Genomic DNA, 26498 nt, shown 5'->3' with positions numbered 1-26498 from the left:
AACACCCCCACCCCTCCTTCTTCACCTGTCCCTTCTGAACAGCTTGCAGCCATTAATAGCCGCACTCCAGTCATGAGAATCATCTCACCAAGTTTCAGTGACAACTATATCATGGTTTTCAAGAAGCACAGTAGTTTCTAGCTCCTCCTCTTTGTTTCCCAAGCTGTGTGTTGAGGCACTGCAGCTGGGCAGCTGGTCTTGTTACTCCCTGAAAGTATAACACCTCTCTACTACAGTTATGCCATCCCACACCTTATGATGGGAAGGCTCACTATCCCCCCTCTCCCTCTTCATACTTAGTTTATAGCCCTCTCAAGGACTCATCCGCAAGCTTGCTGACGGGTGCACTCAATCCCACTGTCAGTGTCATGGATGAAGACATTAAACAGCACCAGTCCCAGTACTTATTCATGACAGGCATTGCTCATCACTGATCTGATCCGGGCATTGAGCCACTGATTACTACTCTCTGGGACTGGTCTTGCAACCGGTTATTTGTCCAACAAACAGTCCACCCATCAAATTTGTATCTTTCCAATTGAAGAGAAGGGTGTCGTGGGGAACCATCCCAAAGTTCCTAGTGAAGTCCAGATAGGATGACATCAGTGTCTTTTCCCTTCTCCTTTGACACAGTTACTCCATCACAGGAGGCCCCTTGGTTGGTCAGGCAGGACCTGCCCTTGCTGAAACCATGCTAATTCTCCCATATCACATCCCATTCTTCCATGTGCCTTAGTGCAGCCTCCAGGAAGATCTGCTCCGTGATCTTTTCCAACACAGCGTTGAGGCTGACAAGTCAGTAGATCCCTGCGTGGTCCTTTCTACGCTTCTTAAAAATGGCTGTGATTTTGCCCTTTTTCCAGTCACCAGGGACTTCATCTGACTGCCGTGACTTTCAAAATATCACGGAGAGCACATAAACCAATTTCCTCAAGACTCTGGGATGCATCTTGTAGGGATCCACAGACTTAGAGATATTCATGTTAATCAGGTGGTCATAAACCAAAGCTTCACTTACAGCAGGATGGGTATTGTTCCCCCAGTTCCCATCTTCAGAACCATCCTCCCAAGAGCCGTGCGCAGAGCAGTGGGCAGTGAAGACTGAAGCAAAACACATGTCAATTGTTAAGTGAGGGATACTTCCATCTGGAAAGATAGGCCTTGTAGAAGTCTAATAGAGAGACATGATCAAAATGCATGAGACGTTTTTCTGTAACTTGAGTTAGCACTGCACTACGCCATCCCAGTGTCCTGGCTTCAGCTCAGTCAGTGCCAATCTCACACCGATGTTTGGTTGTTGCCAAGTGATAGGTGCACACCTGGCACTGCTCAGTGGGGAAGAATGGCCCCTTTGGGGCAAGGGGAAGAATCCTTCTGCTCCAAGCAGAGATGAGGGTCTAGTTTCCCTTGTATTGCCTGCTACTGCGGTCTGTCACCGCAGGGTTGGACACCAGCTTAGCTTCTTCCCCTTGCGGGGACTTAAAGCAGAGCAGTCGGTCTGCTCATGTCAGTGTACAGCACCATGCTTTCATCTCTTGCTCAGGATTCCTATGCTGTCTGGTGATTTTCTCTTGCAACCTTGACGTTTCCTCAAAAATGTCACCAAGCTGAGCACACTTGCACTCACAACAACCAGCTCTGCCCTCAGGCTCCAGCAGGGCTTCCAGATTCTGGAGTTTCTCACAGCTGAAGGTCTGAGCAGCACTTCCACTCCACAGCAGGTCTGCTGAGGGAAGCTGGTGGCCCCTCTGGTCTCGGTTCCCACCTCAGTCCTACCATTGTGGCAAGTGGTCACCGTATTTGTTTACTCCTGGAACAGAGAAGATGGGCCCCCTGCTGCCCTCCCTGTGCACCCTCTGGCATGAACTATTGCAGACATTGGCCTATGCCAGACTAGAGGCAGAGAGGAAGCCAGGGTACCTGAGGTCTTAGCCCCAAGCTGAACTGTCAATTCAAGCATGGAGTACTACCTGCTTCTGTACTTCCCATGTTACTTCTGTGCAAGTGCCCACTCTGCCTTGAGACAGAGCCTGAGGGAACAACACGGTCTGTGCAGAAATTCTGCTTCACTGCTCGAACCCATGCTTTCCTCCTCCACCCTTGCATCTTTTGCCGTTCTCTTTTTGGAATCATCTGCTGCAGTTCTTTCTATGTCTAAACCTAAACTGAAAGGTAAAGGAGGAAAAGTCAGTCTTGATTGCCTGTGTTTTAGATCTGCTTCCTTCTGTTAAATGTTTATGTTGATTTTCAGAAGAGAAGAATTTACCGGTGACACCAGAGATGTGAGACTTCAATAATGAGTTCCATCTATTTCTCTGCTGTGCCTGAGAGAATTTGTTTTCCCCAGGCTCTCTCACCAGTCAAACAAGAGCCAGCCTATAGATGCCCTGCAAAATAAAGCTTATCCATCTCTTCCACCTTTCTCTCACTCTGCATGGATTGTATGGGAGGAAGTTAACTTGCTCAGCCTGAAGTATCTGCACAGCAGTGCCTTTTGAGAGGCTCCTATTTTTTTTTTCTTCCTAATATGGACCATCCTTAAGAATTTGAAGGTGAAATTTTTTTCCCCTCAGAAAAGTATGGCTTTTTGCTATACTTTTATATACTTATATATAGTTTATACTAAAAGCTTAGGATGTTGGATAGTAATAACAATTAGAAACTCTTTGGAAACAACTGCATTAGTGTGCAGAATAGCAGCAGGAGAGAATGTGTGACAGATGCACTTCTGCAATATCTTTGTCTGTGATGTACAGAAGGCCTGCCAGCAAGGGAGAAGAAAAGGAAGGAGAAAGTCTTCCATCCAGACTGTGACAGTCAGATGAACTGGAGTTGGCCATGGGACAAGGAAATGAAACTGTCGTTACTGAATTCATCCTCGAGGGTTTCTCAGGGCTTAATCAAAGGCTACAGCTATTTCTCTCTCTGGTCTTTCTACTCATCTACCTGACAACGGTGATGGGGAATGCAACCATCATTTTCCTCGTGTGTGTGGATAACCGCCTGCAAATCCCTATGTACTTTTTCATTGGCAATCTGGCATTCCTGGAAATCTGCTTTACATCCTGCACAAGCATCAAATTGTTGGTGATTCTGAGCTCTGGCAGGAGAACAATCTCTGTAAGTGCCTGCTTTGTCCAGTCCTATTTCTACTTTGCCCTGGGATGTACGGAGTTGATTCTCCTTGTGGTCATGTCCTTTGACCGTTACCTTGCCATCTGCCAGCCTTTGCGCTATGCTGCCATCATGACGCAGCAGCTCTGCATCCTCCTGGTTGTTGCTGCTTGGGTCGCAGGCTTCACATTCATGAGTTACCACCTGGTACTGCTCTCAAAGCTCACGTTCTGTGGTTCAAACAAGATCCAGCACTTTTTTTGTGACAACTCCCCCTTGTTCCAGCTGTCCTGCTCTGACACCAACTTGCTCTGGAGAATAGACTCCGTTTTGATCCTGTTCATTCTGCTGGGTTCATTGTGTTTAACTCTGTCATCTTATGTGTGCATCTTGTTCTGTATTCTACGCATGCCTTCCAGGAGGAAAAAAGCTTTTGCTACTTGTTCTTCCCATCTCACCAGCTTGGCCATTGCATTTGGAAGCTGCCTTGATCTCTATTCACATCCCTCAGAACGTGTTTCTTTGGAGACCAACAAACTTGTGGCTTTACTGAACACTGTCCTGTACCCGTTCTTAAACCCTTTCATCTACAGCCTTAGAAACAAGCTTGTGGTGCTGGTCCTGAAGGATGCCATTGCCCATGCAACAGCGCAGCTTTTCCCTCAGTCACGATGCATTTCTGGACAGTAATTCTAATTATCTGTTATTGTACCTAATGCTGCTAGGGCTGTCGGACACACTATGTAGAGGAGAAGCATTTTTGGATTGCAGAAGTGTTCTTAAGGGATGCTTAGGGAGGTTCCAAAGGCAGGAAAACTGGGAATTTAGGGTGATTTAAGGTGGGACGAGTGTGGGAAGAAAACAAGGGGTTAGGAGATTGAAAGGGCTAGTCAAGTGCACATTTATCTGGTACTGCCCTGCACCTGATCTATACAGTTTGTCTTGTCTTCCATTAAACTCTGTCTGTTCCTACCTCTTTCTTGAGTGAAGTTCTCTCTCTTCTGCCCGACGTGTACATGGGAATGCAGCCATCAGACAAGAACAAGGGTGCCAAAAGGACCATGGGTGGTAGGTGTCAGAAACCAGAGAGAGCAGAGTGTGGGGACTTAATGAATTTAGGTGTGTGTGTGACTGGGGTGGTCTGTGCCCACAGCTGGACTGCAGCTATGGCCATGGAGGCTTATATACTTAGGTGCCCACAACTGGGGCCCCGAGTGGGACCCCAGGGCAGATCCTGGACTGACTGAGAGTCTGAGCCCAGCTGCTAAGGGTATGTTCCATAAATAGATAGATAGACAGATAGATAGGCAGGCAGACAAATAGAGGTAGCATATATGTATGTATATTTTACATATCCCACTAACATTTCTCCATCCTGTTCTGCTACAGAGGAGATTGTGATAAGGCTGTTGCTGCTAACTCTGTTTGCCAACTAGAATTATGCCATGGCACTAAGGTAAATCAAGCACTGCCTGCATCAAGAGGCTTTGAAAGCACAGGGGAAAGGACAGCCTTCTGCTATGAACAGCTGTCCTATACTCATTTTCCCGTGTCCCAGCACTTCAAGGCAGACCCCAGAGAGCCCATGGGGGACAACCGTACCCACTTCTGCTGTGGCCTGACCCAAGCCTGGTTCTCCTCATCCTTAACAGCAAAATTGACAAGGAAGCCTGCTGGTAACGCACTGACAGTTGGGAATTCCTTTTGGGCTGTCTGTCTGTGCACCTCATATCCAGAATGTACCCCTATCTCTGCTGGGGCTCACAAGTCCACCACCAGTTTCATGGCAAAACCAAACACCAGGGTCACTTCCTGAGGCCAAACCTGAGGCCAAGCTCCATTAAGGAAATCCAGGGAGAGGCTGGGTCCTATATTGTTTTACATTCACCGGTAACATGGATGAAAGGATAGAGTGCCTGCTGTGTCCAGAAAAGTGGCAGATTCATTGATTTATAAGGACACATGGAGTGTGAGAATGTTGAATTTCAGGAGAGCTGTCTGACTGAAGTCTTCAGAAGTGGCATGATAAGGAAAAAGCAGTAAGTAAATATGATGGAACATAGATCTGAATTCATAAACATGAAGACAGCTCAGTATCCTTTGGTCATTAATGCAGGACATACACAGAGTGTCTGTCAAACAGTCGACATAATTCCTAACAGTTATTAATGCCTTCTGTGCCTGGCTGAGATGGATATCCTCTTCCCCACTGCAGCCCATGTTGTGCTTTGTTTTATATACCATCCCTATAACCCATGAGCTCACAGCATAAGCTATGTCACATCACTGCTGTTACCCCACGGCCATGTGTCTCAACGTAGTGTGGCCACTTGTGGTCAGTGGGATGTCACAGGGGTCAGGACCCTGCCCCATGCCTGTGAGGCTGAAGGAGCAGCCCCCGCAGCCCTGGCTGGTGCAGCCGTGGTGAAGGTGGCTCGGGGACACCGCAGTGACGTGCCCGGGCACAGAGCCAGGAGGAAACCACCGTCTTCCTGCCTGAGCGCTGTGACACGGGGCTGTGGTTTGTGCACCTGCAGCGGTGGGTGGGCTCCAACTCCCAATCTTCTGTGAGGAATAACGGCCCCTGGGTGACATGGTGAATACTGGGGACACTTCTGAGCCCCTAGACTTGGTCTGCAGGTTCTACTCTGCTGCTGAGGCAGGATCTGTCCCAGCTCCAGCTTCTTCTGGGGACCCAACATGGGGCCCACCATGGAAGAATGGGTGAGCAGGCTCTTCCAGTATGGGGCTCTGACCTTGCCCAAGGACCTTTCCCAGCTACTGCTCCTGGTACAGCAGGATCTGCAGCAGGGCTAGGGGCTGTTCCCCTGCCTTACAGACACAGCCCTGGTGCAGTCCCAACCCTGTGGTTCCTGCAGCATGGGGCCAGCTGGACATTCATATGTTGGTTTGTTGGGCATTTGCAGCACAAGAGATGCTCAGCGCTCCTGCAGAGTGCAAGTAGTGATATGGTATGGTAACAGACCCCTGTCCTCCTAAAGCCAACGCGGTGCCATGGTGATTCCCGTCACAGTGACATGACACCCACAGCGGAGTCGTCACACATATATGGTCATGAACAGCTCTGGAGAAGTTCATTGGAGGGCTGGGCTGCCTTGGAGGGGAGACAACTTCTGATAAAGTCTAAAAAGGAGACTGCTGCTTTGATTGGCTTCTTCTGCCTCTGCGTAATCAGCTGCAGAGATATATTAGAGATATATTGCTCTCCTGTTGTCATTGTCCCCCAAAGTCCCCAGGAGCTGTAGCAGATAGTTGGGCACTGCAGGGCTGTGCCAGCAGGACAGGAGGCTCAGGATGGGGACAGAAGGACTCCTATCCCCTCAGGTGCTGTGGCTCCTCCTCTGGGTGCAGCTGTGCAGAGGTAAGTGCCAACTGCCTTGACCAGAAGTCCAAGCCTGGCCTGGGGCCAGTGAGCACCAGTGGTCATTGGGATCCCTCTGGGAAGGAGATTTCTTTCTAAGTGCCACTGAAACAAGGGCAGAAGTTGCTGAAGTACACGGACCCTGTGCTTTATTCTGTGTCTTTCTGGGTGGAGGAGTGTATCAGTAATTTTCCAGGACTACCAACTTTATGGCAGCCCTGGTTATATTTCCAGACAATGAAGCACCCTTCTGTGACCCCTTGCTGACCAGCAAAATGCTCTTGATGCTGCTGGTGGCCCAGCTGGTATTGGTGGCACTCAGTAATCCCCAGAGCACAGCCAGACTCCTCAGGTCATCTGATTCTGGTCAAGCAGGGTGTGATCTTCTGGGTTGGGGTGATCCTTGGGATGAGTGTGGTGCTTCCTGGGAACATGGAAAGCCCTGGGGGTGGTAGTGAGTCTGGTGATGCTGAGACAGGCAGTGCGGCATCTCCCACTCCAGATCTTGTGACTGTGACTGTGCCTGGGTGTCAGGGGTGCCCCTTTTTGGGGCCTGGGTCTCTCCTGAAATATCTCATGTTGATGTTTGAAGGGGCAGCAGAGGTGAGGCTGGCGGATGGCAGCGGGCGCTGTGATGGGAGAGTGGAGGTGAAACACCAGGACCAGTGGGGGACTGTGTGTCGTACCGGCTGGGATGAGAAGGATGCAGCGGTGGTTTGTAAGCAGCTGGGCTGCGGGTCAGTAATCAGTGCTGTACCAAATGAAAGATTTGTGCTAGGATCTGGCCGCATTTGGATGGATGTAGTCCACTGTCGAGGCACCGAGTCTGCCCTGTCTGACTGCACACACCGTTTATTAGGGTGAACAGGTACTGCACACACAGTCAGGATGCTGGAGTTACATGTACAGGTGAGGTACTAGCCGCTCTCGACCTCTGCGGCCAGATTTGGGGAATCAATAAGTAGATATCACATGTGGCCACTTGTTCTGTTATTGCTGGTCCCTGGGGAATGGCCATGGGGCCCTGCTTGGTGCCCAGTTGAGGTGGAGGTGAGGAGGGAACACGTGCATGAAATTGCCAGTGGGCTCTGGGACCCCACAGGTGCCTTTGTTCACTCCAGGATTTGTCCGTCTGGTCGGAGGGGACAGCCGCTGCTCAGGACGAGTGGAGATCAATGACGGGGATGGGTGGAAATCTGTCTGTGACTCACACTTTGGTGCCAAAGCTGCTGATGTGGTCTGCAGAGATCTTCAGTGTGGCAGAGCCCTGTCCGTCACCAGAGCAAGTCCCTCTGGAGAAGGGACCGGTCCCATCTGGGACAGAGAGCTGCAGTGTGTGGGGAATGAATCCACCCTCTCCTCCTGCCCCACAAGGGACTCCTCAGGACCAGCCCTGCACCCAGACAAGCACTGTTGCCGTCAGCTGCACACGTAAGGGCTCAGGGAAGGCTGTTGGATACTGAGTGTGTGCCAGGGACAGGGACAGGGCTGTGTTGAGTGTGAGGTCAGGAGGGTGATGTGGTATTCTGTAGCCCTAAGGCAGTGCTGAAGGAGGAGGCTTCATGTTGTCCCTTTGGCCTCTCCTCTGTCTCCTGAGGGAACCAGAGCACAAATCACTCCCCTCCATCCTCCTCTGTCCTCAATTCACAGGGTTCAGGCTGGTGAATGGCAGCACGCCATGCATGGGCAGGGTGGAAGTGGAGGTGCAGGGAACATGGGGCACCCTTTGTGCCTCCCGCTGGGACCTCTTGGACGCCCACGTTCTCTGTCATCACCTCGGCTGTGGGTTTGCGGTGTCCGTTCCTGAAGGAGGGCATTTTGGGAGAGGAACCGGCCCGGTCTGGAGTGACTCGTTCCATTGTGAGGGGACTGAGTCCAGCCTGGATCAGTGCCCGGTGACCGCCCTGGGGGCCTCTCGGTGCACCCATGAGAACGATGCTGCCATTGTTTGCTCAGGTGTGTGTCAGGATAATGCTGCAGGAATTCCACCTTGTGTTCCACATGGCCACCCAAAAGTCGGGGATCCCCTGGCATCACCAGGCTGAACCTCTCCCCGGAGAAATCCTGCAGTGTGCATTTGTGGCATTTCTGCTCTCCCCAGGCCTGCCTCACAACGCATCTCTAAGACTGGTGGGTGGAGGGAGCCGGTGCGACGGGCGCGTGGAGATCTTCCAGCACGGGACATGGGGCAGAGTCCTGGATGATCAGTGGGACATGGAGGACGCTAGCGTGGTGTGCCGGCAGCTGCGCTGCGGGGAGGCAGAGGCAGCCTACACTGTGCCGAGGGCCGAGCGAGGGACGGGCCCCGTGGGGCTGCGCGGGGTGCGGTGTGCAGGCCACGAGGCCAGCCTGAGCCTCTGCAACACATCCCTGCCCGAGGCCACGGGGATCATGGAGGACGTGGGGGCCGTGTGCCAGGGTGAGCAACGCGTCCATTAGATGCAGGACTGGGCGGGCAGCCAGCCTCTGACAGCTGGGGCTTCCCCCCACTGCAGGGAGCTGCCAGGTCCGGCTGGTGGACGGGGCTGGGCGATGTGCAGGGAGAGTGGAGATCTACTACCGGGGGCAGTGGGGCACGGTCTGCGACGATGCCTGGGACACGGCCGACGCCAACGTGGTTTGCCGCCAGCTGAGCTGCGGATGGGCCGTGGAGGCGGCCGGCTCGGCTCGCTTTGGGGAGGGCTCTGGGCACATCTGGCTGGATGGCGTGAACTGCTCTGGGGACGAAACTGCTCTCTGGAACTGCTCTGCTGAGGTCTGGGGACAGCACGACTGCGGGCACAAGGAGGATGCGGGAGTCGTCTGCTCAGGTGTGTGCTGGGAGCCCGGGACAGGGAGGCCGGGGGGCTGAGGCCACCAAAGGCCGCTTCCCGAGCCTGTCCTGGGGACGCCCCATCCACCAGTCCAGCTGGGGGCAGTGGGAAGCACAGCCACCCTAATCCTGAGCAGGGAGCACAGGGGGCTTCCTCTCTCCAGCCCCAAACCAGCGACTTCCCCCTGGGGTCTTTCCTCCTTCCAGAATTCATGGCCCTGAGGCTGGAGAACAGCGATGGCTGCTCCGGGCGCCTGCAAGTTTTCTACAATGGGATGTGGGGGAGTGTTGGCTCCAACTCGATGACTCCTCACACGGCGAAACTGGTGTGCAAGGAGCTGGGCTGTGGGGATGGAGGGACCCGGGAAATCAGCATCTTCTATGGCAGGGTGAATGGCACCGCGTGGCTGGATCACGTGCAGTGTGGGGAGAGCAACAGCTCCTTCTGGCAGTGTCCCTCTGATCCCTGGGAACTGCAGTCGTATGATGATGTGCGAGACGAGACCAACATCACCTGCAATGGTAAGTGAGCCACCCGGGCACAAGATCCTGCTTCCCTCACCATGACCAAGGCGTCACGGGGAGGTGCAAGCAGAGGTCCTCCCTGCTGTCCTCTGCACAGGTTCCTTCACTGCTACATTTCCTTCTGCAGGGAGAAAGCCGGAAAGGACGCCGGTAGCTGCGTGCCCCAATTCCACGAGCTGCACAGGTGGGAGCTCCTTCTCTGTGTGACTTCTGGCCCAGTCACGCTGGTGCCATGGGAGGTCACTGCCTCTGCAGACAGGGAGAAGATCCGTGCTGTGGGAGGCAAGGATGGGTGCTCGGGCAGAGTGGAGGTCTGGCACCGTGGCTCCTGGGGAACTGTGTGCGACGACTCGTGGGACATGCAGGATGCCGAGGTGGCATGCAGGCAGCTGGGCTGTGGCCCTGCGGTGTCTGCCCTGGCCGAGGCTGCGTTTGGGGAGGGGACAGGACCCATCTGGCTGGAGCAGGTGGAGTGCAGGGGCACGGAGCCATCTCTGCAGGCTTGCTGGGCCCGGACTGGGGATGGCGGTGCCTGCCGGCATAAGGAAGATGCAGCTGTGAACTGCTTGGGTGAGTGGCTGGGGTTACATAGGCTCTACTCACGGTCCAGAGCTCTGGCAGATATCTGGGCTGCGTTCCAGCCTTGAGGAAGGGACAATCTGGGTGGGTACAACAGCCAGTAGTCTGCCTGGTACCACATACCCACATCTCAGCTCAGCTTTTCTCTGCAGCTGCATCCAGCGTGACAACATCCCCCCCACAAAGAGGTAACATCTCCTCCCACTGAAACTGGGTCTCCCCAGGACTCAGGACTGGGGCTTCTTACTGGGATATGAAATGCCCAGGAAGAGGCACCAGGCTGGTGGATATGGGGAGGGTCATAATGTGCCCAATAGGGTGGGAGGTGCCCCATCACTCATCCCCTGGCCCTCTCCCCCTTACTGCCTCGTGCCCCCAACTCTCATGTGCCTGGTGCTGCTCCTGCCACATTTCTGCCCGTGCAGACCCCATTCTGGACTATGCGACCATCGGCAGGAGAGTCTCAGTGCCTGTCATCATTTGCATCATCCTGGGGCTCCTTATTTGCCTACTCCTGGCCCTCCTGGCAAGGCAGATGCAAAGTGCCAGAGCTCGGCACAGAGGTAGGTCCTGACTCAGCAGTGCGGCGGAAACGGCTCCTGGAAAGGCTTAGCAATGTCAGTGATGTGCACGGACTTTGCTGGGGGAGGGGAGCATGTGCTGTGTCACTCCACTGACATCCAGCAACAAGCAACAGAGAGAGCCCAGAGGTGGGGGGAGTTCATAATGGAGTGAGGGGAGAAATGGCAGAATGAGGCTGGGGAAGCACAGCAGGGCCTTGTCCCTCTTTGCCCATCCCCTGGCCAGCCCTGTCTCTGTCTCCAGACTCCAGGAGATCTGGGGAGCCCTTCTCTGAAGCTGTGTACGAGGAGATTGAGTACAGCCCAATGAGGGAGAAGAAAATGAGATTCAGTTTCTCAGGTGGGTGCAGGTCACAGCAGGAACACAATTGTCAATATTTTCCTCTAGTCGAGCCCAGAGCTCACACCATAGCACGTGCTGTGCTTCTTTCCAGGCTCCTGTTCAGAGAACTCCCTAGCCAAGCTGAACCCCTACCACAGGAATAGTGAGGAGGAGGATCTTATCACTGTTATCTGCCCTCTTCTCTTTTACAGACATCCCTGTTCTGCCTGGTGATTCCCCAGTGGAAGGCTATGATGATGCCAGGGAGGTTTCTGACCCTGGAGAGCATCCTGTCCCAGGGCAGGGAGACTGGCAAGTGCCTAGGGCACAGGAGGACGGAGAGGGACCCAGGGATGCTGCCAGAGGTGAGAGGGAAATGCAGTGCTGCAGCTTGCTGGGTGCCATCCCTGGGGCAGTAATGAGAGTAATGAGTAATAAGAGAGAAGAGTGATGGACCACCCAGTAGGAGCACCCCAAGGGGCAAACAGTTGTCTTTGCTGCTTGCAGGAGAGAGTCGGCACTCCTGGAGAAGTGCCGGAGCCCCTGAAGTTGATGGAGACACCTCACCTCTTTCCCTTGAGAGCACGGGCTATGATGATGCTGATGAGATGTCTCTGTCATAACCCCATTGGACACAAAGGCTGTGACACCAGAGCGCTAGGATGCCTGAGTTCTGGGACAAGAGACTCTGTCCCTGCCATGAAGTTGGGTGTAGACACAAAGGAGAGGTCAGTGCCACTGAGAGAGCCGTGAGTGCCAGGGGCTCTTTTCTCAGGGGCATCAGAAACAGCCATGCAATTCCTCCAAGTTTTATTCCTCTGCTTTTATGTTGTGCATTGCTACTGGTTTCTATTAAAACACTGTGAGAGCTTTGACCCAGAGCTTTTGCTTGCCTGCCCATATTTTGGGACATCTCTCTGTGAGACTGTCTGGATATGCAGAACAACAGGAACTTCTTTGTGAAGAACAGTGGCTTACTTGTGGTTTGGAGTAATGCAATAACAGAACCATAGAATGGCTTGGGTTGGAAGGGACCTCAAGAATCAGTAAGTGCCATCTCCCTTGTCACACTTGGAGTTGCCAATCTCTAGATCAAGTCCTAGACCAAGTAGTCAGGGCCCCATCCAACCTGGCCTTGAACACCTCCGGGGATGCGGCATCCACAACTTCTCTGGGCAGCCTGCTCCAGTGCCACATCATCCTCTCAGTGAAAAAGAAAACTGAGTCACGCACTTTCAAACACCTGCTTATGCACCTGCAGCTCTTACACTTGTTGTTCTTCCCTGTTATCTAACAGCAAAAGAATCAAACAAAACAGGTTATGCACAATGCAGTTGCTCACCACCAGTCTACCAGTGCCTAAGCAGTCATCGAGCAATGGTAATGCCCCCAGTCACTTCATCCCAGTTTCATTGCTCAGCATGATGCCGCGGGGTAGGGAATCGGAGAATCATAGAATCGTAGAATCAGTAAGGTTGGAAAAGGCATGTCCCTTTGGCCAGTTTAAGTTTCTGTCCCCTCCCAGCTTCTTGTGCATCCTCAGAACTACACAGAACTTCTTTACTTGGGGGTAAAGGCTTCCAACTGAGTTGGTTAATGCTCCATGCCTGTTTTTGTTCAAGACACATTTGCACAGCGCCTTCAATAATACGCTTTAACTTTTTAACTTTAGGCTATCCCTCAAGAGGTGAGACAGTTGGACTAGGTGACCTTTGAAGGTCACTTTCAGCTTATTCTATTGCATTTCATTCCTTTCTATTTCGTTCTGTTCTCTACTTCTTGGTGCAACCGGGGGGACAGGAGCATCTTCCAGGGCAAACAACCACATCCCAGAGCACTCCGGTGCCTTTCTGAGCAACTGAGCAATTGCTCTGGCACACAAGCCACATCAAACCACAGAAAACAATAGTCTGCCCAGGGTACCCAAGCAGTAACCATGGGCACCCAGGCACCTTTCGGGAGCACTGAAACAACTCACTGGGTGCCGTGGTTTAACTTGGCAGGCAGCAAAACCCCACACAGCCTTTTGTTCACTCACCTCTCTTCCAGTGGGAATAGGGGGAGAGAATTGGAAAAAAAGGTGTAGAACTCATAGGGTAAGGCAAAAACTATTAACAAAGATAGAAAAAAAAGAAGAGTGGAAGCAAAAATGTGATGATAACAATATCTATCTATCCATCCACAGTGCAATTACTTACCATCACAGTGGCTGGCTTGCAGTGTTGCACCTGTGTCGGGGCAATCCCAGATATGAGGACAGGCTGGGAGAATAACTCTTAGAGAATATCCCTGCAGAGAAGGACTTGGGTGTCCTGGTAGATGAAAAACTGATGAGCCAGTAGTGCGTGCTTGCAGCCTGGGATGCCAACGGTATTCTGAGTTCCATCAGAAGAGGGGTAGTAGAGATGTGTCATCAGTTTACAGGCCTTTGGTTCATCCCCTAACCATCCCATGAGAAGTCCTGTGAGGCCTTCTGGCAGGGGCAAATATTTTCACAGACCCTTCCCTTGTACAGAGCTATGGGAGATGGAGAGGTCAGCTTGGCCTCGTTGAAGGTCGACACGCTGGTAATGAGGCTCTGGAAAGGAGACAAGGTCTGAATAAACAGGGGTGTTTTGTACCTAGGCATAAGATAAACTCTCTGCTGTTTATGAAGACTTGTTACGGAATTTGCTTGCTTTCTAGCCAATGGATTGTTAGTAGAAATGTACTGAATACATGTGTTAGAATATAGAAGGTTTGCTTGGAACAGTAGAGATAGAGAGACATACATCATGATCACAGTCATCACAGCAATAAAGAAATCTTCCTGGCTCGAGAACCCTGTGCCGTGTTGCTAAATTGCAACACAGACCCACCTCCACCAACAAGTACTGCTGCTTTGGCTGCCCTTAGCACTTCAGTTCAAGGTGTGGGGGTCCTGAAGCTCAGCATCAAGACTGTTACCTGGCCTGCCCCCATGCCTGAATTTCTGTTGTTCTCAAGAACAGAGTCTTTTAAGGGTCCCTAGAGGGGTCTCAATGCCTTAGGGGAGGAAAACGTAAAGGAAACTTATGTCTCCTTGGATCAGGAACTTACCTGAGCATCCTGGCACACACTGAGCCCCTGTTGCACTGACAGTCATGGTGGTTGTGAGGAAGCTGTATGCTATGATGAGATCTCCCCTCAGCCTCCTCCTCCCCAGGATGAACAAACCAAGAGACTTCAGCCATTCCTCATGCTTCTCTTCTGAACACTTCCCTGTTTTCATAGCTCTCCTGGAGATGCTCTCAAATAGTTTGATGTCCTTCTTATACTGTAACTCTCAAACTGCACCCGGCGCTTGAGGTGAGGCTGCAGCAGTGCAGAACAGAGCAGGACAATCTCCTCCTTTGCCTGGATAGCAGTGCAGGACCTGATGCACCCCAGGGTACTGCCGGCCCTTTGGCTGCCAGGGCACACTGCTGACTCATGGTCAACTTGCCAATTACCAGAACCCTCAGATCCCTTCCTTTAGTGTCATTTGCATTTCTTATGCTTGTGGTAAATGATTTCCATTCATTTCAGTTCTTCTGAGGAGTGAATCTGCTTTGTTTATATTTTCAGTGCATAAACGTGTGTCTGAATGTGGGCCACAGCAGTCTCTCTCAGCATCTGTTTAATAAAATGGCATTTCCACATTGCACTGCCGGAAGTTTGCTTGAGCACTGTAGAGAGGCCTTCCAGAGAGATCTAGAAAAATTAAAGGCTGGGCTATCACCAATTACACAAAATGTAACATGAGCAACCATCAGATTGTGCACGTGGGATGGAGCAACTATGGCCATGTATACTCACTGGGGGAGGAGGGGCTGGAGGGCAACTCAGCATTGAGGAACCCACTGCCCCAAGCAGCTGCTGCCATGGTGGCACAAGCTCTGCTGCTAACAAGGGTCCTGTGCAGTGTCTGAGGTCCTGTTGTGCAGGGGCTTGCAGATGGCAATGTAGCAGTCATAGGACATCACAGTGAGAAGGGAAATTTCTGCTGAGATGAATAAGAGAAAAAAAAAAGACCTGTGTAGCACATTCAACATTGAAGATGTCCCTGGTGTCCCAGAGGGCGTTGGCCATGGCTTTCGGGGAAGTGGTGAAGATACAGCTCAGGTCAAGGTGGGCGAGGTTGAGGAGGAAGAAGTCCATGGGGGTGTGCAGGCGGTGGTCGCAGGCTATGCCTATGATGATGAGGCCGTTGCCCAGGAGGGCAGCCAGGTAGATGCCCAGGAAGAGCCAGAAGTGCAGGAGCTGCAGCTGCCGTGTGTCTGCGAATGCCAGGAGGAGGAACTCACTGATGGAGCTGCTGTTGGGCATCTGCTGCCTCTGGGCACGGGGACCTGTCCAAGCAGTACAACACTTCGTGACCAATCTTTCTGTATGGAAAATGTTCATTCAGCTACATGATATGAGCCACATTTCATGATGTTGAGTCTTCCATGAGGGCCTCTGCTCTCCTTCTCCCGAGGAAGCAATCTTGTCCCTGAGAGTAGATGGGAATATCTTGGTGGTGTGGAGACTGGTTTTCTTTTCAGAATTTGTCAGATTCTGCACTTCAATACCAAAAATATGGATCCCAAATATGTTTTTTTCTGCACCCCTACCTCCCCCTCAACATGCCCCAGGAGTGTTTGATGAAGTCAGAAATCCTAAGCACCTCAGCTGCACTCAGTGTGAATGGCTGTGAGACCTGAGAAGCAAAGAGATTCCCCTCAGTTTAGTGCAAGGTCAGAGGAGCTGGTTGGATTTGTTTCCCATTGTCTTCAGCTTGCAAATTTTATGGATGGAGGATGACTGCACTCCGATGTTACCCTGAAAAGAAGCCAGACCCTGTTGAGAGCAGAGGAATCCACTGCCCGTCACTGTGCATCCACCCTAGCTCCAGGTACCTGAGCAAGGCCTCAGCACCACAGTTTTAGCAAAGGATACCTTGTAAGAAGCTGGATCACTTTTTGGCTCAAACCTCTTCCAGTGGCACCCATCCGAGACATAAGCTGCTTAACAAGCTTCTGAGGTCAGTGGTTACCATGAGCACAGCAGAAAGAGCAACAAATGTGCCTGGGCAGCCAGGAGAAACCTTTTTGGCTGTTGCTTCTTGTGGGCATTCAAGCTGACTTACAGAGGTCATCTCAGGGGAGAGGACCACCGTGCAGCCGATGCGCATACCTAGCAGCCCATCTGAGACCATCACGTCATCAACTGCTGATTACCCAGCGGGAAGAGAATGTTCTATGGACATGCTGTTGCCCCAGTGAACAAAATGTAAGTACCCCTGGCAACTACTGTCACCCCTGACAAACCAAACAGAAGCACTCCTGACAAGCAGCTGCTGCCCCGACAAACAAAAGGATGCTACAGAGAGGATAAAAACCCAAAGAACTCCGAGGAAGAAGGGGTAACCCCTCGACTGAGCTGCAGCCGTGCATGTCAACAAGACGTTGCTGACCAACTTGCTGCCTCCCTACGCACCAATGAGACGTTGCTGGATCCCTGGTGGTGACTGTCCCTCTAAAATGTTGGCTAGGAATCCTCCCTTTACGATTGCTAACTTCCCCATCTTCCCTGCATTCCTTGGTAGCTTAGAATTTGTAATAAATCAATGGACAGCTTTTGGTCTTGTTGGTTGCCTTAATCTTCCTCCAGGTATATATATACGTCAGACTATCTCCTCCAGTAATTGGATTGAGTCACATTCCAAAAGGACTTTGAACAACTCTTGGACTCAGCAAAAAAAAAACCTCAGAAGTTTTACAAAGAGAAGGAATCCTTTCCTTCCAATTATCTATGGCACTGGAGGGCTAGCAATCTCTACTGCATCCATGCAGGCTCCCAGCTGGCTGGATGAGGATCAACCTGCAGCAGAGTGGCTTTATTAAGGGTATGAAGAACGATGCCACTCAAGCCAGAGGCGATAAATATGAACACGGCCATGATTTTACTGAGCTGCAGTGTGAGAAGTGCAGCCACCCAGATGAGGGGAGTGCCCATGGCCCTTGATTCGGTACCAGTATGGCAACATTTGTAATAGCATGAACCAGCGTGGGGCTGTGGTGCCTGAGGTCACCCAGAGGCATTCTGTGATCAGCCTACAGCTCTGTGTTTCAAAGAACATCCACTGAGGTCAGAGGCAGCAGTCCAGGCAGAGAGATACTGTGGTGGGAAGCAGGCATGGTGCCTACATCCTGCAGGGAAACAGGTGCAGGCATGGGACAGTGTAGGACAGCACGTGATGGAGACGGCTGAGGGGGCTGGAAAAGTTGAAAGGCCCTGACAGAGCCAAGGTCTTTGTCCAACAGGCTGTGGATGGTGTCTGTGGTACAGAGAACTGTGAGGGGACACACTGTCCTCATGGGACTGGGGTCTCATGGCCTCCTTGTGCCCCATGCAAAGGCTCCCACTGCCCCAGGAGTAGTCTTGATCCTGCATCAGGGACAGGATATCCCTTGCAATGGTCTGGGCATCAGGGCTTGGCCTTTCTGCTTCATGAGGCAAAGGATGCTGTTCTCAACGTCAGAGGCATCAGCATAGTGCCTTTGTCTCCCTGTACTCATGGCTTCCAATTATCTGCTCTAACAAGTCCCTGGGGGTTCTGTGTTGGTAATGGCTCTCAGTGGGGCCCATTAATACTCCAAGAAATTTCCTTCTGACTTTATCTTCCTGAACACTTTGTGCAACCTTCTCTCAGCACTGGAGGATGATGGGCTCAGCACCAAATACCCCATGGGGCCCAATACAACCCAGAGGGCCCTCAAGTGCTCTGTGCCTTCCTGACATCTTCCTCAAGTCTTCAGAACCTGTACGGCTAACTGGAGAGCTATCAGGAGTGCACTCAAAGAGGAAGAGCCCAAAGTACATTTAATGAGTCTATTTATTTCTTCATCTTTTTTTCTCCAGTACTAAGAGAAAATTAAGGCAGCACTTTGCAGACAGTATTCATCCCAGGTGTCTCCTAATGAGGTTTGCTCTTTCACAGTGTGGACAAACTTTCTCCTCAGCCTCCCCAAGCCCATCCCTACTCACATTGGCCCCGTGGGATTTTCATCCCTTTTCCTCACATCAGCCTTCTCCTTTGAAGTCATCAGTTCGGTGTTGCTTTTCCTTTGCATCAACTCCCACTTGCTTTCCTCAGACAACCAGCTGCACATGGGCACAGAGGGATTTCTCCTTGTTGCCAACAAACAGGAATACACGTGATGCAATGGAATGAATAGTAAAACACTGTCCTCAGCCGGATGCCATGTTCAAGCTGCCTGCCTTCCATGGGGAATTTTTGCACAAGAAGTATTTTTGACAGAGAAAGGAAGGGGTACATATAAATACAGTTAAGAAGTTGTCTAAAGAGTTCATTAGACTTTTGAGATGGCACAAGTTTCTGACTTCTTGAAGCTCCTAGATTAAACACATAGCTGGAGGGATCAGAAAGAACAAAGGGCAAAGGGAGGGGGAAATCTGAAGAGCAGTGGGAAGGCCACACGTCCAGATTGCCTGCAGGAAACACACCCTTAGCCATGGCCATTTATTTGGGAGAGCTGACAACACCTACAGTGTGAGGGAGATCAAATACAGAGGTGTGGCCGAGCACTTTAGAATCTGAAAGGTGTGTTGGCACATTTTCTTTGATTTGGATCTTTCTCTTCAATTCTTGATCCCAGCGGTACTGACATTAAATAACAACTTTTATCCCTACAGCTTCAAAACAAAGATCTATTTTGACTTCTATACTGTCTGGTTGCCCCCTGCCCCTTTCCCCCCCAGATTCTCCCTGCCTAGATTATCCATGATATCCCACAGTCTTTGCGCTGAATGTTTCTCACTGGGATATGATAAGTTTCTTATTTGTTTAAATAATTTTTTGATGATCACATGCACCACAGGATTTGCCCAGAGGATTTGTGGATGCCCCATGTTCAAGATAAGGTTGCATGGTGCCCTGAGAATAACAAGAATGTTGGAGCTTGATGGGCATTAAGGTTCCTTCCAATCCAAGGTGTGGTATGATTCTATCACCCTCATGATTCCTTTCCAACTCGAGCTCCTGTATGTTCTGTTTGCTTGACCCTGATCACTTCCTCTTTCACCACAGGTACATCTGCCTTGTGCTAAAATTTTCCACCAGCCTCTGGCCCTCAGAATTCCATGTAGACCAGACTGGCTAAAAAGGAGTGAGGTCAGGAAGGAACTGTGTATCACAACACTTTCCATGTTTTTTTCCCACCAGGTACCCTGCTCCATTCAGCTGTGGACCCACAGTCTCCCTATCTTTCCTTCTGTCACCTGTATTTTTCTAGAAGCTTTTACTGTCTTTGACACGTCTGGGAACAGTGAATAGCTTTTGAGCTCTAGCTTTCCTGAATTTGTCCAGGCAAGTATATGCTGATAAGGTCTCTGTGTTGTTGCCAGGTTTCCTCCTCTTCTTTCCGGTTTCTTTGGGCTTCTGTTTTATGTTTGGATTTGTCCATGTAGAACTTTTCCCATTCATGCAGGACTTGTGGCATTTTTGCCTGATTTCCTCCTCTTTGGGGTGAATCTCTTTTGCTTGCACAAGGTGACCCATGGATATTAAACAACTTCTTGAATCCCTATTGTCCCCAGAGCCTTACAATGTGGGACCATACCCCACAGACTCTTGAAGAAGCCATGTTCTGCTCTCTTGAAGCCCAGGGCTGTGAGCTTGTCTTCTGCCCTCCCTTTAGAAGCCTCAGCTCCACCACCTCGCAGTCTCTACAGCCCATGGTCCTTTTATGTTCACATCCCCAACAAGTCCCTCCTTGCTGATGTGTATGAGATCCAGCAGGTCACGTCTCCTCTCTTACCTTACTGAGTCCACCCTTACTGAGGGTGCACTCAATACCCTCATCCCGGTCATCAATAAAGATATTAAAGAGGACAGGCCCCAGCACCAACCCCTGGGAACACCACTCGTGACCGGTTGCCAGCTGGATTTAACTCCGTTCACTACCACTCTCTGGGCTCGGAGATGTATATCTCCATGTATATCATGAAGGCAGGGTTAATCTTTAAGGTAAGAACTTTGTGGTGTCTGTGCCTTAATTTTACCCTAACGGAAATGGAAAGTGATTTTGAGTACGTCATTGACACTCTTAATTATTATACCAGGCCAAAATCAGAGCTGCCAGACACGTCATAAACTCCCCGTACCCACTTTTCTGACTACAGACAGCACCAGAATCCCTCTGCTGACCGCATCAGGGTTTGTCTGATGTGCTATTTGGTACCTGCAAACAGGGAGATGCTCCTGAACACTGTCCTGCTACCAGGAGGGGTCTGCAGGGCACAGCTGAGTGTGCAGGGGCTGGGCTGGGTTCTGTGAGTAATGATAAGGAGATGTGGGCAGCAGGTGCTGCAAGGGACAGATCCAGGTTGCAGATCCAGGGACAGAGGCAGAGGGAACTTGGGAGAGAAAGGCTCTGCAGGGTGGGTTTGGGATGCTATCTGTCCCTGCACTGCAGATGCCTTCCTGTGAGCAAGCCCCTTGTTCTGGCCTCCCACTCAGCGCTGCCTCTGCCTCCAAGGCCATGGCTCCAGGCCGTGAGCTGCTCCTCTGCAACCACAGCTCCGCACAGCAAAGGTGCATCTCTCCTGACGTGGGCCCCTTTTGCTCTGCAGATAAAAGAGGCTGAGGGTCACAGCCTGTGACTGTGCAGTCTGGAAGGTGTGTGAGCTGTTGGGTGAGGAGAAGGCTTTCTGGAGTGCACAGCTGTCTCTTGCTTCTTTGCTTTCCTCAGGAATCGCTGCATCTTTAGTTCTTCCCTATTTCTGTGCGCTGCTCCTGTTCTCTCTCCAGCAGTCTCTGGCAACAGCAGTGCTAATGGGAGATGTTAACCTCCCTCAACTCCCACCACGTCGTTCAGAAGCCTCACCATGTTCCTTTCCTCATTCTCCCTGGAACTGGGCTGAGACTGAGGGAGACAGGAGTTGGACAGTCTGGGCTTCTTGTCAGAGCAACTTGTGTGTGCAGCCATACTCCAACTGAGCGAGGGGCAAGCACTGAGCAGTTAGTAACAAGCCTGGTGGACAGCCTGAACTGATTATTTCCTAAACGACAGTGAGGAAAATTTTCTCTCTCATTACTGGATTGTATTTCAAGGGAAGAAAAAGGGAAATCTTTTTATCTCTTCATCAATTCCCAAAATACTGGAGGCAATCTAAATTTGGGAAAGACACTTAAGTAGACACCGAGATGACTTCTTGTGTCCTGGAGCACAAGGTGAGAAGCTTACTTTCATCAGAGGAAGCATGCATACTAAGGCTGTAGATTACTTTTCTCGTAGATAGAATCATAGGATCACAGAATCCTTAGAATTGGAAGGGACTCCCAAAGGTCGTCTAGTCCAACTCATGCAGGAACTGGAAAAAAATGTGAGTATTTCACAGTCATTTGAAGACAGGGTCTATTCTATCAAAATTAAGGGACACAACCTCAGAAATCATTCCCTTTCAGATACAGAAGAGACTGGTGGAAACTTCCATGTGCCCAAAGGTATAGAGCGGGACTGACTCCTCTGCAGGCTTTCCTAACATATCTTCTTGTCATCCTCCTTGGACAGGTCCCTGTGTCAAGAGCAGCAGATGTCAAACAGCAGCTCCATCAGTGAGTGCCACCTCCTGGCATTGGCAGACACACGACAGCTGCGGCTCCTGCACTTCTGGCTATTCCTGGGCATCTACCTGGCTGCTGTGCACTGCTGTGCCACAGCTGGCCTCCCTGATGGCATCGTTGTAATGAAAGGGGCAATGGCCTCCAACTAAAAGAGGGGAGATTTAGATTGCATTAAAGGAAAATTTGTCTTTCATGACAACAGTGGTGAGGCACAGGCACATGTTGCCCAGAGAGATGGTGGAAGCCCCATCCTTGGAGGCATTCAGGGAGAGGCTGGAGCAGGCTCTGAGCACCGGATCGAGCTGTGGGGGTCCCAGTTCACTGCAGGGAAGTTGGACTAGATGACTTCTAAGGGTCTCTTCCAAACCAAATGATTCCATCATTTCTGTGATCCAGTGCAGAACTCAGTTGCCTATCGAGCCCTTAGAGGCAGGCTTAAGGCTCAGGGATGGTGGTCGTTTCCTTGGGCAATATCTCCTTTTTGTTCCCAGCTCTGCTGCACTGTACAAGCTGTTCCCGTACGAGCTACTTGTATGAGCTCCCTGTGTCCCGGGAGCCCGGCCCAGCTCAGCAGCAGAGGCACAGCCCATGGGCTCCCTTACTCTTTCCCCCAGCAGCTCCTGCACATGTCCCTGGGGCTCCAGGGCTCACAGCTCCTGCAAGGCAGCAGGGTCAGCCCTGGGAAAAGTGTTCTGAACGAGACTGAAGGAAGCAGCAATTGCTCTTCTCTAAAGCGTGGACAGACACTGATTCCAGCAGCATGGTTTGTCCCAGCAAAGCGTGCCTGTCCGTGTGAGGTGTAGATGTTTCCCTCTGCACATCCAGATTGAAAGGACAGGTAGAAGTAAAGAGGGGTCTGTGCGTTTCTCCCGCTCAGGGCAGTGATTCAGGAGACGTGATGCAGCCATCTCACCCCCAGCTGGAAGCCCTCCGCTGAAGCAGAATTCAGCTCCCCCCACGCAACCCACACCCACAGGAGCTGAGATTCCCCCTGGTTCATCTCAGGCGTGCACAGAGGAGTTCCCTGCATGGCAGCCCCCGCCCTGAGCCCCTGGTCTGCATTCAGGGGGGTCAGCTGCTCCCACACAGACACCTGGCGATGAGTGAGGTGCCAGCGCTGCTGGAGCGGAGCGGCCCTCACAGATGCTTTGGACAGGCCTGAGCACCCCTGCGTGTCACAGAGATGGCACTTTCACAGTGAATGTCCTCTGACACGATCTCTCCTTCCCAGTTCCAGGGAAAATTCCTGAGTTGCCACCTTTACCTGGGCGCTCAAGCATTACCAGTAGAGAAGGTATATGCTTCGGGAAGAGAACAAGGGTCAACCAGAAGAAGAGCTCTGTGTCCAGGTGAGACTGGGTGCTGGGGGTTAGGGTCCTCACGGGGCGTTTCACTGACCCAGCAGGAGCCCATTCTCCAGCCTCTGACAGTGACTGTCTGGGGCTGCCCAGCAGCACCAAATGCAGCACATGGAGGGGTGGGATGTGGCAGCCGAGAGCCCCCCATTTCATAGGGCTGACTCCTCTTTGGCCCTCAGGACAGCCCCAGCGTAGCCTGTGTGTGCTGTGCAGGGAAGGCTGCGTTGCAGCCAGGGCTGCAGGATGTGGCCCCAAAGCTGTCACCCACTGAGATGGACTCCCTCTGCTCTGTGCTTTCAGTCAAGTTCCAGTGGTCCCGGCAGTGTCCTCTGCCAAAAAGATGGCTGTGACTGGCAAAACCCACAGCGAAGGCACTACCAAAAGCACGGCACCACCGGTGGGTCCAGCACAGGCAATCAAAGCCCACAGGTGCAAAGAAGAACAAGGTGCGGCGAAGCTGGCGCTGAGCAGCCAAGGTCAGCACAAAGTCACAGCCAAAGGAGAAGCACCAGAGCCAGGTCGCACTCATGGCGTGGAAGCTCAGAGGTGCAAAGAAGAAAGAGGAGCAGTGAAGCCGGCGCTGATCAGCCAGTTTCAGGGGAAACACACAGCCAAAGCTCCAGCACAAGGCTCAGGTCGAGCTCAGGCAGTGGAACCTCAGTGGCTCAGAAAACAAGGAGCAGTGAAGCCGGCGCTGACCACCAGCCAGTTTCAGGGCAAACTCGCTGCCAAAGGCAAAGCATCAGAAATGCTTCCAGCACAGCCAATAAAAGCTCAGAGAGGGAAAGAAGAAGAAAGAGGAGTGGTGAAGCCGGCACTGGCAAGCCAGTTCCTGGGCAAATACACAGCCAAAGCTTCAGCACCAGAGGCAGGTCGAGCCCAGGCAGTGGAATCTGAGAGCCACAGAGGAGGAGGACGAGCAGGAGAGAAAATCTTCTGTGATGGCAGAGTGCTGGAGGCAAACAAAGAGCTGAGTGGCCCTCATGGAGTGCAGCCTCCAATGATAATACCTACAATAGTGATTGAATCACCATCAAGCTCTGAGCACAGTCTGCCCGAGGAGCCCATCTATGACACCTCCCTTTTGATGCCACCACCACGCATCCACAAGCGCCGACGATCCCGAGAGAGGGCACAAAAGAGGTGCGTGATTCCTATCCATAGCATTCCGGGATGCCGCCTCCCTGTAGAAAAGCAGAGGTGGAGGAACAGTGGGGACTCTCCCAAGACCCCTTGGCTCTGAGGGATGGGGCGGCTACATTCCCCGGAGCCTTGGGCTGGTACATTATTCCTTCTTCTCCAATATCATGCTCTCTTCTGTTGACATACCCGACACACCAAGGCCCATCATTTGGCAGCATTTGAAGGCCCAGCTAAGCGTGAGGCCGCTCTGGGCCAGAGAGGAGACTTTCTTTCCAGCTCGTTGGCTCCTCTAGGTCGCTGGTGGGAAGAGAAGGGCTTTGGGGGTGGGGGTGGCGTAGCTCAGGAGCAAAACACTGCAGCTGGACACCTTGGAGGGGAGAGGAAGAGAGACGGAGTGAAATGGCTGCCCTGCCCTCCGTGTCCTGACCTGAAGCCTCCGAGGGGGCCTGCGTGTGGGCAAACTGCTCCCCAAACCTGCGCTATTGTTTGAGAAGAGTTCCTCTTCTTTTACAGAAAACTGCTGGACTCTGGGAATACAAGGAAGACTATCAGAGCAGACGCTGTGGAGCACGAGAAACAGCATGTGAAAGCAAGGCTGAGAACCAAGGATGTCTCCAGAAGAAGAGAAAAGCAAAAGGAACAGCTCACGGCTCTGACTGGATAAGCGCCTGCATGCATGCTTAGGGAGTGCTTGTGGAATACTTGGTTGCCGTGTAAAGGCGGGTGGGAAAGCTGTAAAGGTGGATGGGAAAGCTAAAAAAAGGAAACTGGTGAACGTGTATAAGTGATGTGAGAACCTGTAATAAATGATTTTATTATCATTCACATCTGAGTCCGTGCCTGGTGTTGCATTTGACCACCTGGAAAGAGGTGGAGAAAAAAACAAGAAAACAAATAAACAAACAAAAAACTGAGGTCTTGCAAAAAGACGGTGGAGTTTTCATTTCTTCCCAATGCTCTGTCATGGGAATGAGGAGGAAGGAGTAATTGTCCCCCTGTACTCAGCCCTGGTGAGGCCGCACCTCGAGTACTGTGTCCAGTTGTGGGCCCCTCGCTGTAAGAAAGACATCGAGGCCCTGGAGCGTGTCCAGAGGAGGGCAACAAAGCTGGTGAGGGGTCTGGAGCACAGGCCTTATGAGGAGCGGCCGAAGGAGCTGGGATTGTTCAGTCTGGAGAAGAGGAGGCTCAGGAGAGACCTTATTGCTCTCTATAAATACCTGAAGGGAGGCTGTAGTGAGCTGGGGGTCGGCCTCTTCTCTCGGGTGACAGTGATAGGACTAGAGGGAATGGCTTCAAGCTGTGCCAGGGAAGGTTCAGGCTGGACATTAGGAAATACTACTACTCTGAAAGGGTGGTCAGGCACTGGAATGAGCTGCCCAGGGCAGTGGTGGAGTCACCGACCCCGGTGGTGTTCAAAGGAGGCTTGGATGTTGTGTTGAGGGACATGGTTTAGTGAGAACCATTGGTGATGGGTGAATGGTTGGACTGGATGATCCTGTGGGTCTTTTCCAACCTTTGTGATTCTATGATTCAATGATTCCAGGGACACGTGTTAGAGACATTAGAAAGACAAACCTCAGAGTTGTCCCATAGGATCGTGCAAAGAGAAGGCCACGTTGCAGATACCCCGTCCAAAGCCTTCTCGTGTCCCTAGAGGGGCAGCTGCACCTGCGGCTTCCCTAAAGTGCCTGTATACCAACGCACACAGCATGGGACATAAGCAGGGTGAGCTGGAGATCTGTGTGTGGTCACAGGGCCACGATCTCATGGCAGTCACGCAGACGTGGTGGGAAAGCTCGTGTGACTGCAGTGCAGCCATGGAGGGCTGTGTGCTTCTAGGAAAGACAGGCTGGGGAAGCGAGGTGGAGGAGCTGCCCTTTATGTGAGAGAGCAGCTGGAAAGTAATGAGCTCCACCTGGGAGAGGGGGAAGAATGCGTGGAGAGCATGTGGGGATCTGGACACGGGATGGGACATGGCAAAATGAGATATACATGGGATGGGCTCTGGATATGGGAGGGACTTGGGATGGAAAATGGGAAGAATGTGGGATG

General features: G+C 51.7%; 4 protein-coding genes and 1 non-coding gene across 5 annotated transcripts; all 5 read left to right on the top strand.

The window, feature by feature from the left end:
* The first annotated feature begins 2424 nt into the window (after window positions 1-2424).
* Window positions 2425-3882, top strand: LOC112533538 (olfactory receptor 6M1-like). The gene has a single exon (XM_025155780.2). It carries the CDS (start codon window positions 2839-2841, stop codon window positions 3802-3804), a length of 966 nt encoding a protein of 321 aa, XP_025011548.2. The 5' UTR covers window positions 2425-2838; the 3' UTR covers window positions 3805-3882.
* Window positions 3883-8468: 4586 nt separating this feature from the next.
* On the top strand, window positions 8469-9073 carry LOC121106954 (scavenger receptor cysteine-rich domain-containing protein SCART1-like). Its single transcript, XM_040648879.1, has one exon. It carries the CDS (start codon window positions 8498-8500, stop codon window positions 8933-8935), a length of 438 nt encoding a protein of 145 aa, XP_040504813.1. The 5' UTR covers window positions 8469-8497; the 3' UTR covers window positions 8936-9073.
* On the top strand, window positions 8936-12106 carry LOC107049933 (scavenger receptor cysteine-rich type 1 protein M130-like). Its single transcript, XM_040648644.1, has 9 exons — window positions 8936-8951; window positions 8992-9306; window positions 9516-9830; window positions 9961-10017; window positions 10089-10403; window positions 10565-10975; window positions 11238-11333; window positions 11528-11680; window positions 11823-12106. Exons 1-6 carry the CDS (start codon window positions 8936-8938, stop codon window positions 10618-10620), a joined length of 1074 nt encoding a protein of 357 aa, XP_040504578.1. The 3' UTR covers window positions 10621-10975; window positions 11238-11333; window positions 11528-11680; window positions 11823-12106.
* Window positions 11068-25234, top strand: LOC121106901. Its single transcript, XM_040648643.1, has 6 exons — window positions 11068-11122; window positions 11238-11333; window positions 11528-11680; window positions 23177-23294; window positions 23604-24446; window positions 24960-25234. The coding sequence occupies exons 1-6, from the start codon at window positions 11068-11070 to the stop codon at window positions 25108-25110; spliced, it is 1416 nt and encodes a 471-aa protein (XP_040504577.1). The 3' UTR covers window positions 25111-25234.
* MIR7480-2 (microRNA 7480-2) lies at window positions 22636-22691 on the top strand. Its single transcript, NR_105650.1, has one exon. It is a non-coding gene; the product is annotated as a microRNA 7480-2 (primary transcript).
* Window positions 25235-26498: the final 1264 nt, after the last annotated feature.

This window comes from Gallus gallus, chromosome 16, assembly GCF_016699485.2.
Source record: "Gallus gallus isolate bGalGal1 chromosome 16, bGalGal1.mat.broiler.GRCg7b, whole genome shotgun sequence".
NCBI classification, from domain to species: domain Eukaryota; kingdom Metazoa; phylum Chordata; class Aves; order Galliformes; family Phasianidae; genus Gallus; species Gallus gallus.
Note: the sequence above shows the minus strand (reverse complement) of the source record. Positions and strands in the feature narration are given on the sequence as shown.

Coding starts and splice junctions, on each gene's coding strand:
- LOC112533538 (XM_025155780.2), top strand. CDS start 2,839: ATGGGACAAGGAAATGAAACTGTCGTTACTGAATTCATCCTCGAGGGT.
- LOC107049933 (XM_040648644.1), top strand. Junction 9,831..9,960: donor GACCAACATCACCTGCAATG/GTAAGTGAGCCA, acceptor TTCCTTCTGCAG/GGAGAAAGCCGGAAAGGACG. Junction 10,018..10,088: donor CAATTCCACGAGCTGCACAG/GTGGGAGCTCCT, acceptor CTGCCTCTGCAG/ACAGGGAGAAGATCCGTGCT.
- LOC121106954 (XM_040648879.1), top strand. CDS start 8,498: ATGGCCACCCAAAAGTCGGGGATCCCCTGGCATCACCAGGCTGAACCT.
- LOC121106901 (XM_040648643.1), top strand. CDS start 11,068: ATGTGCTGTGTCACTCCACTGACATCCAGCAACAAGCAACAGAGAGAG. Junction 11,681..23,176: donor ACCCAGGGATGCTGCCAGAG/GTGAGAGGGAAA, acceptor TCTCCTTCCCAG/TTCCAGGGAAAATTCCTGAG. Junction 24,447..24,959: donor CGAGAGAGGGCACAAAAGAG/GTGCGTGATTCC, acceptor CTTCTTTTACAG/AAAACTGCTGGACTCTGGGA.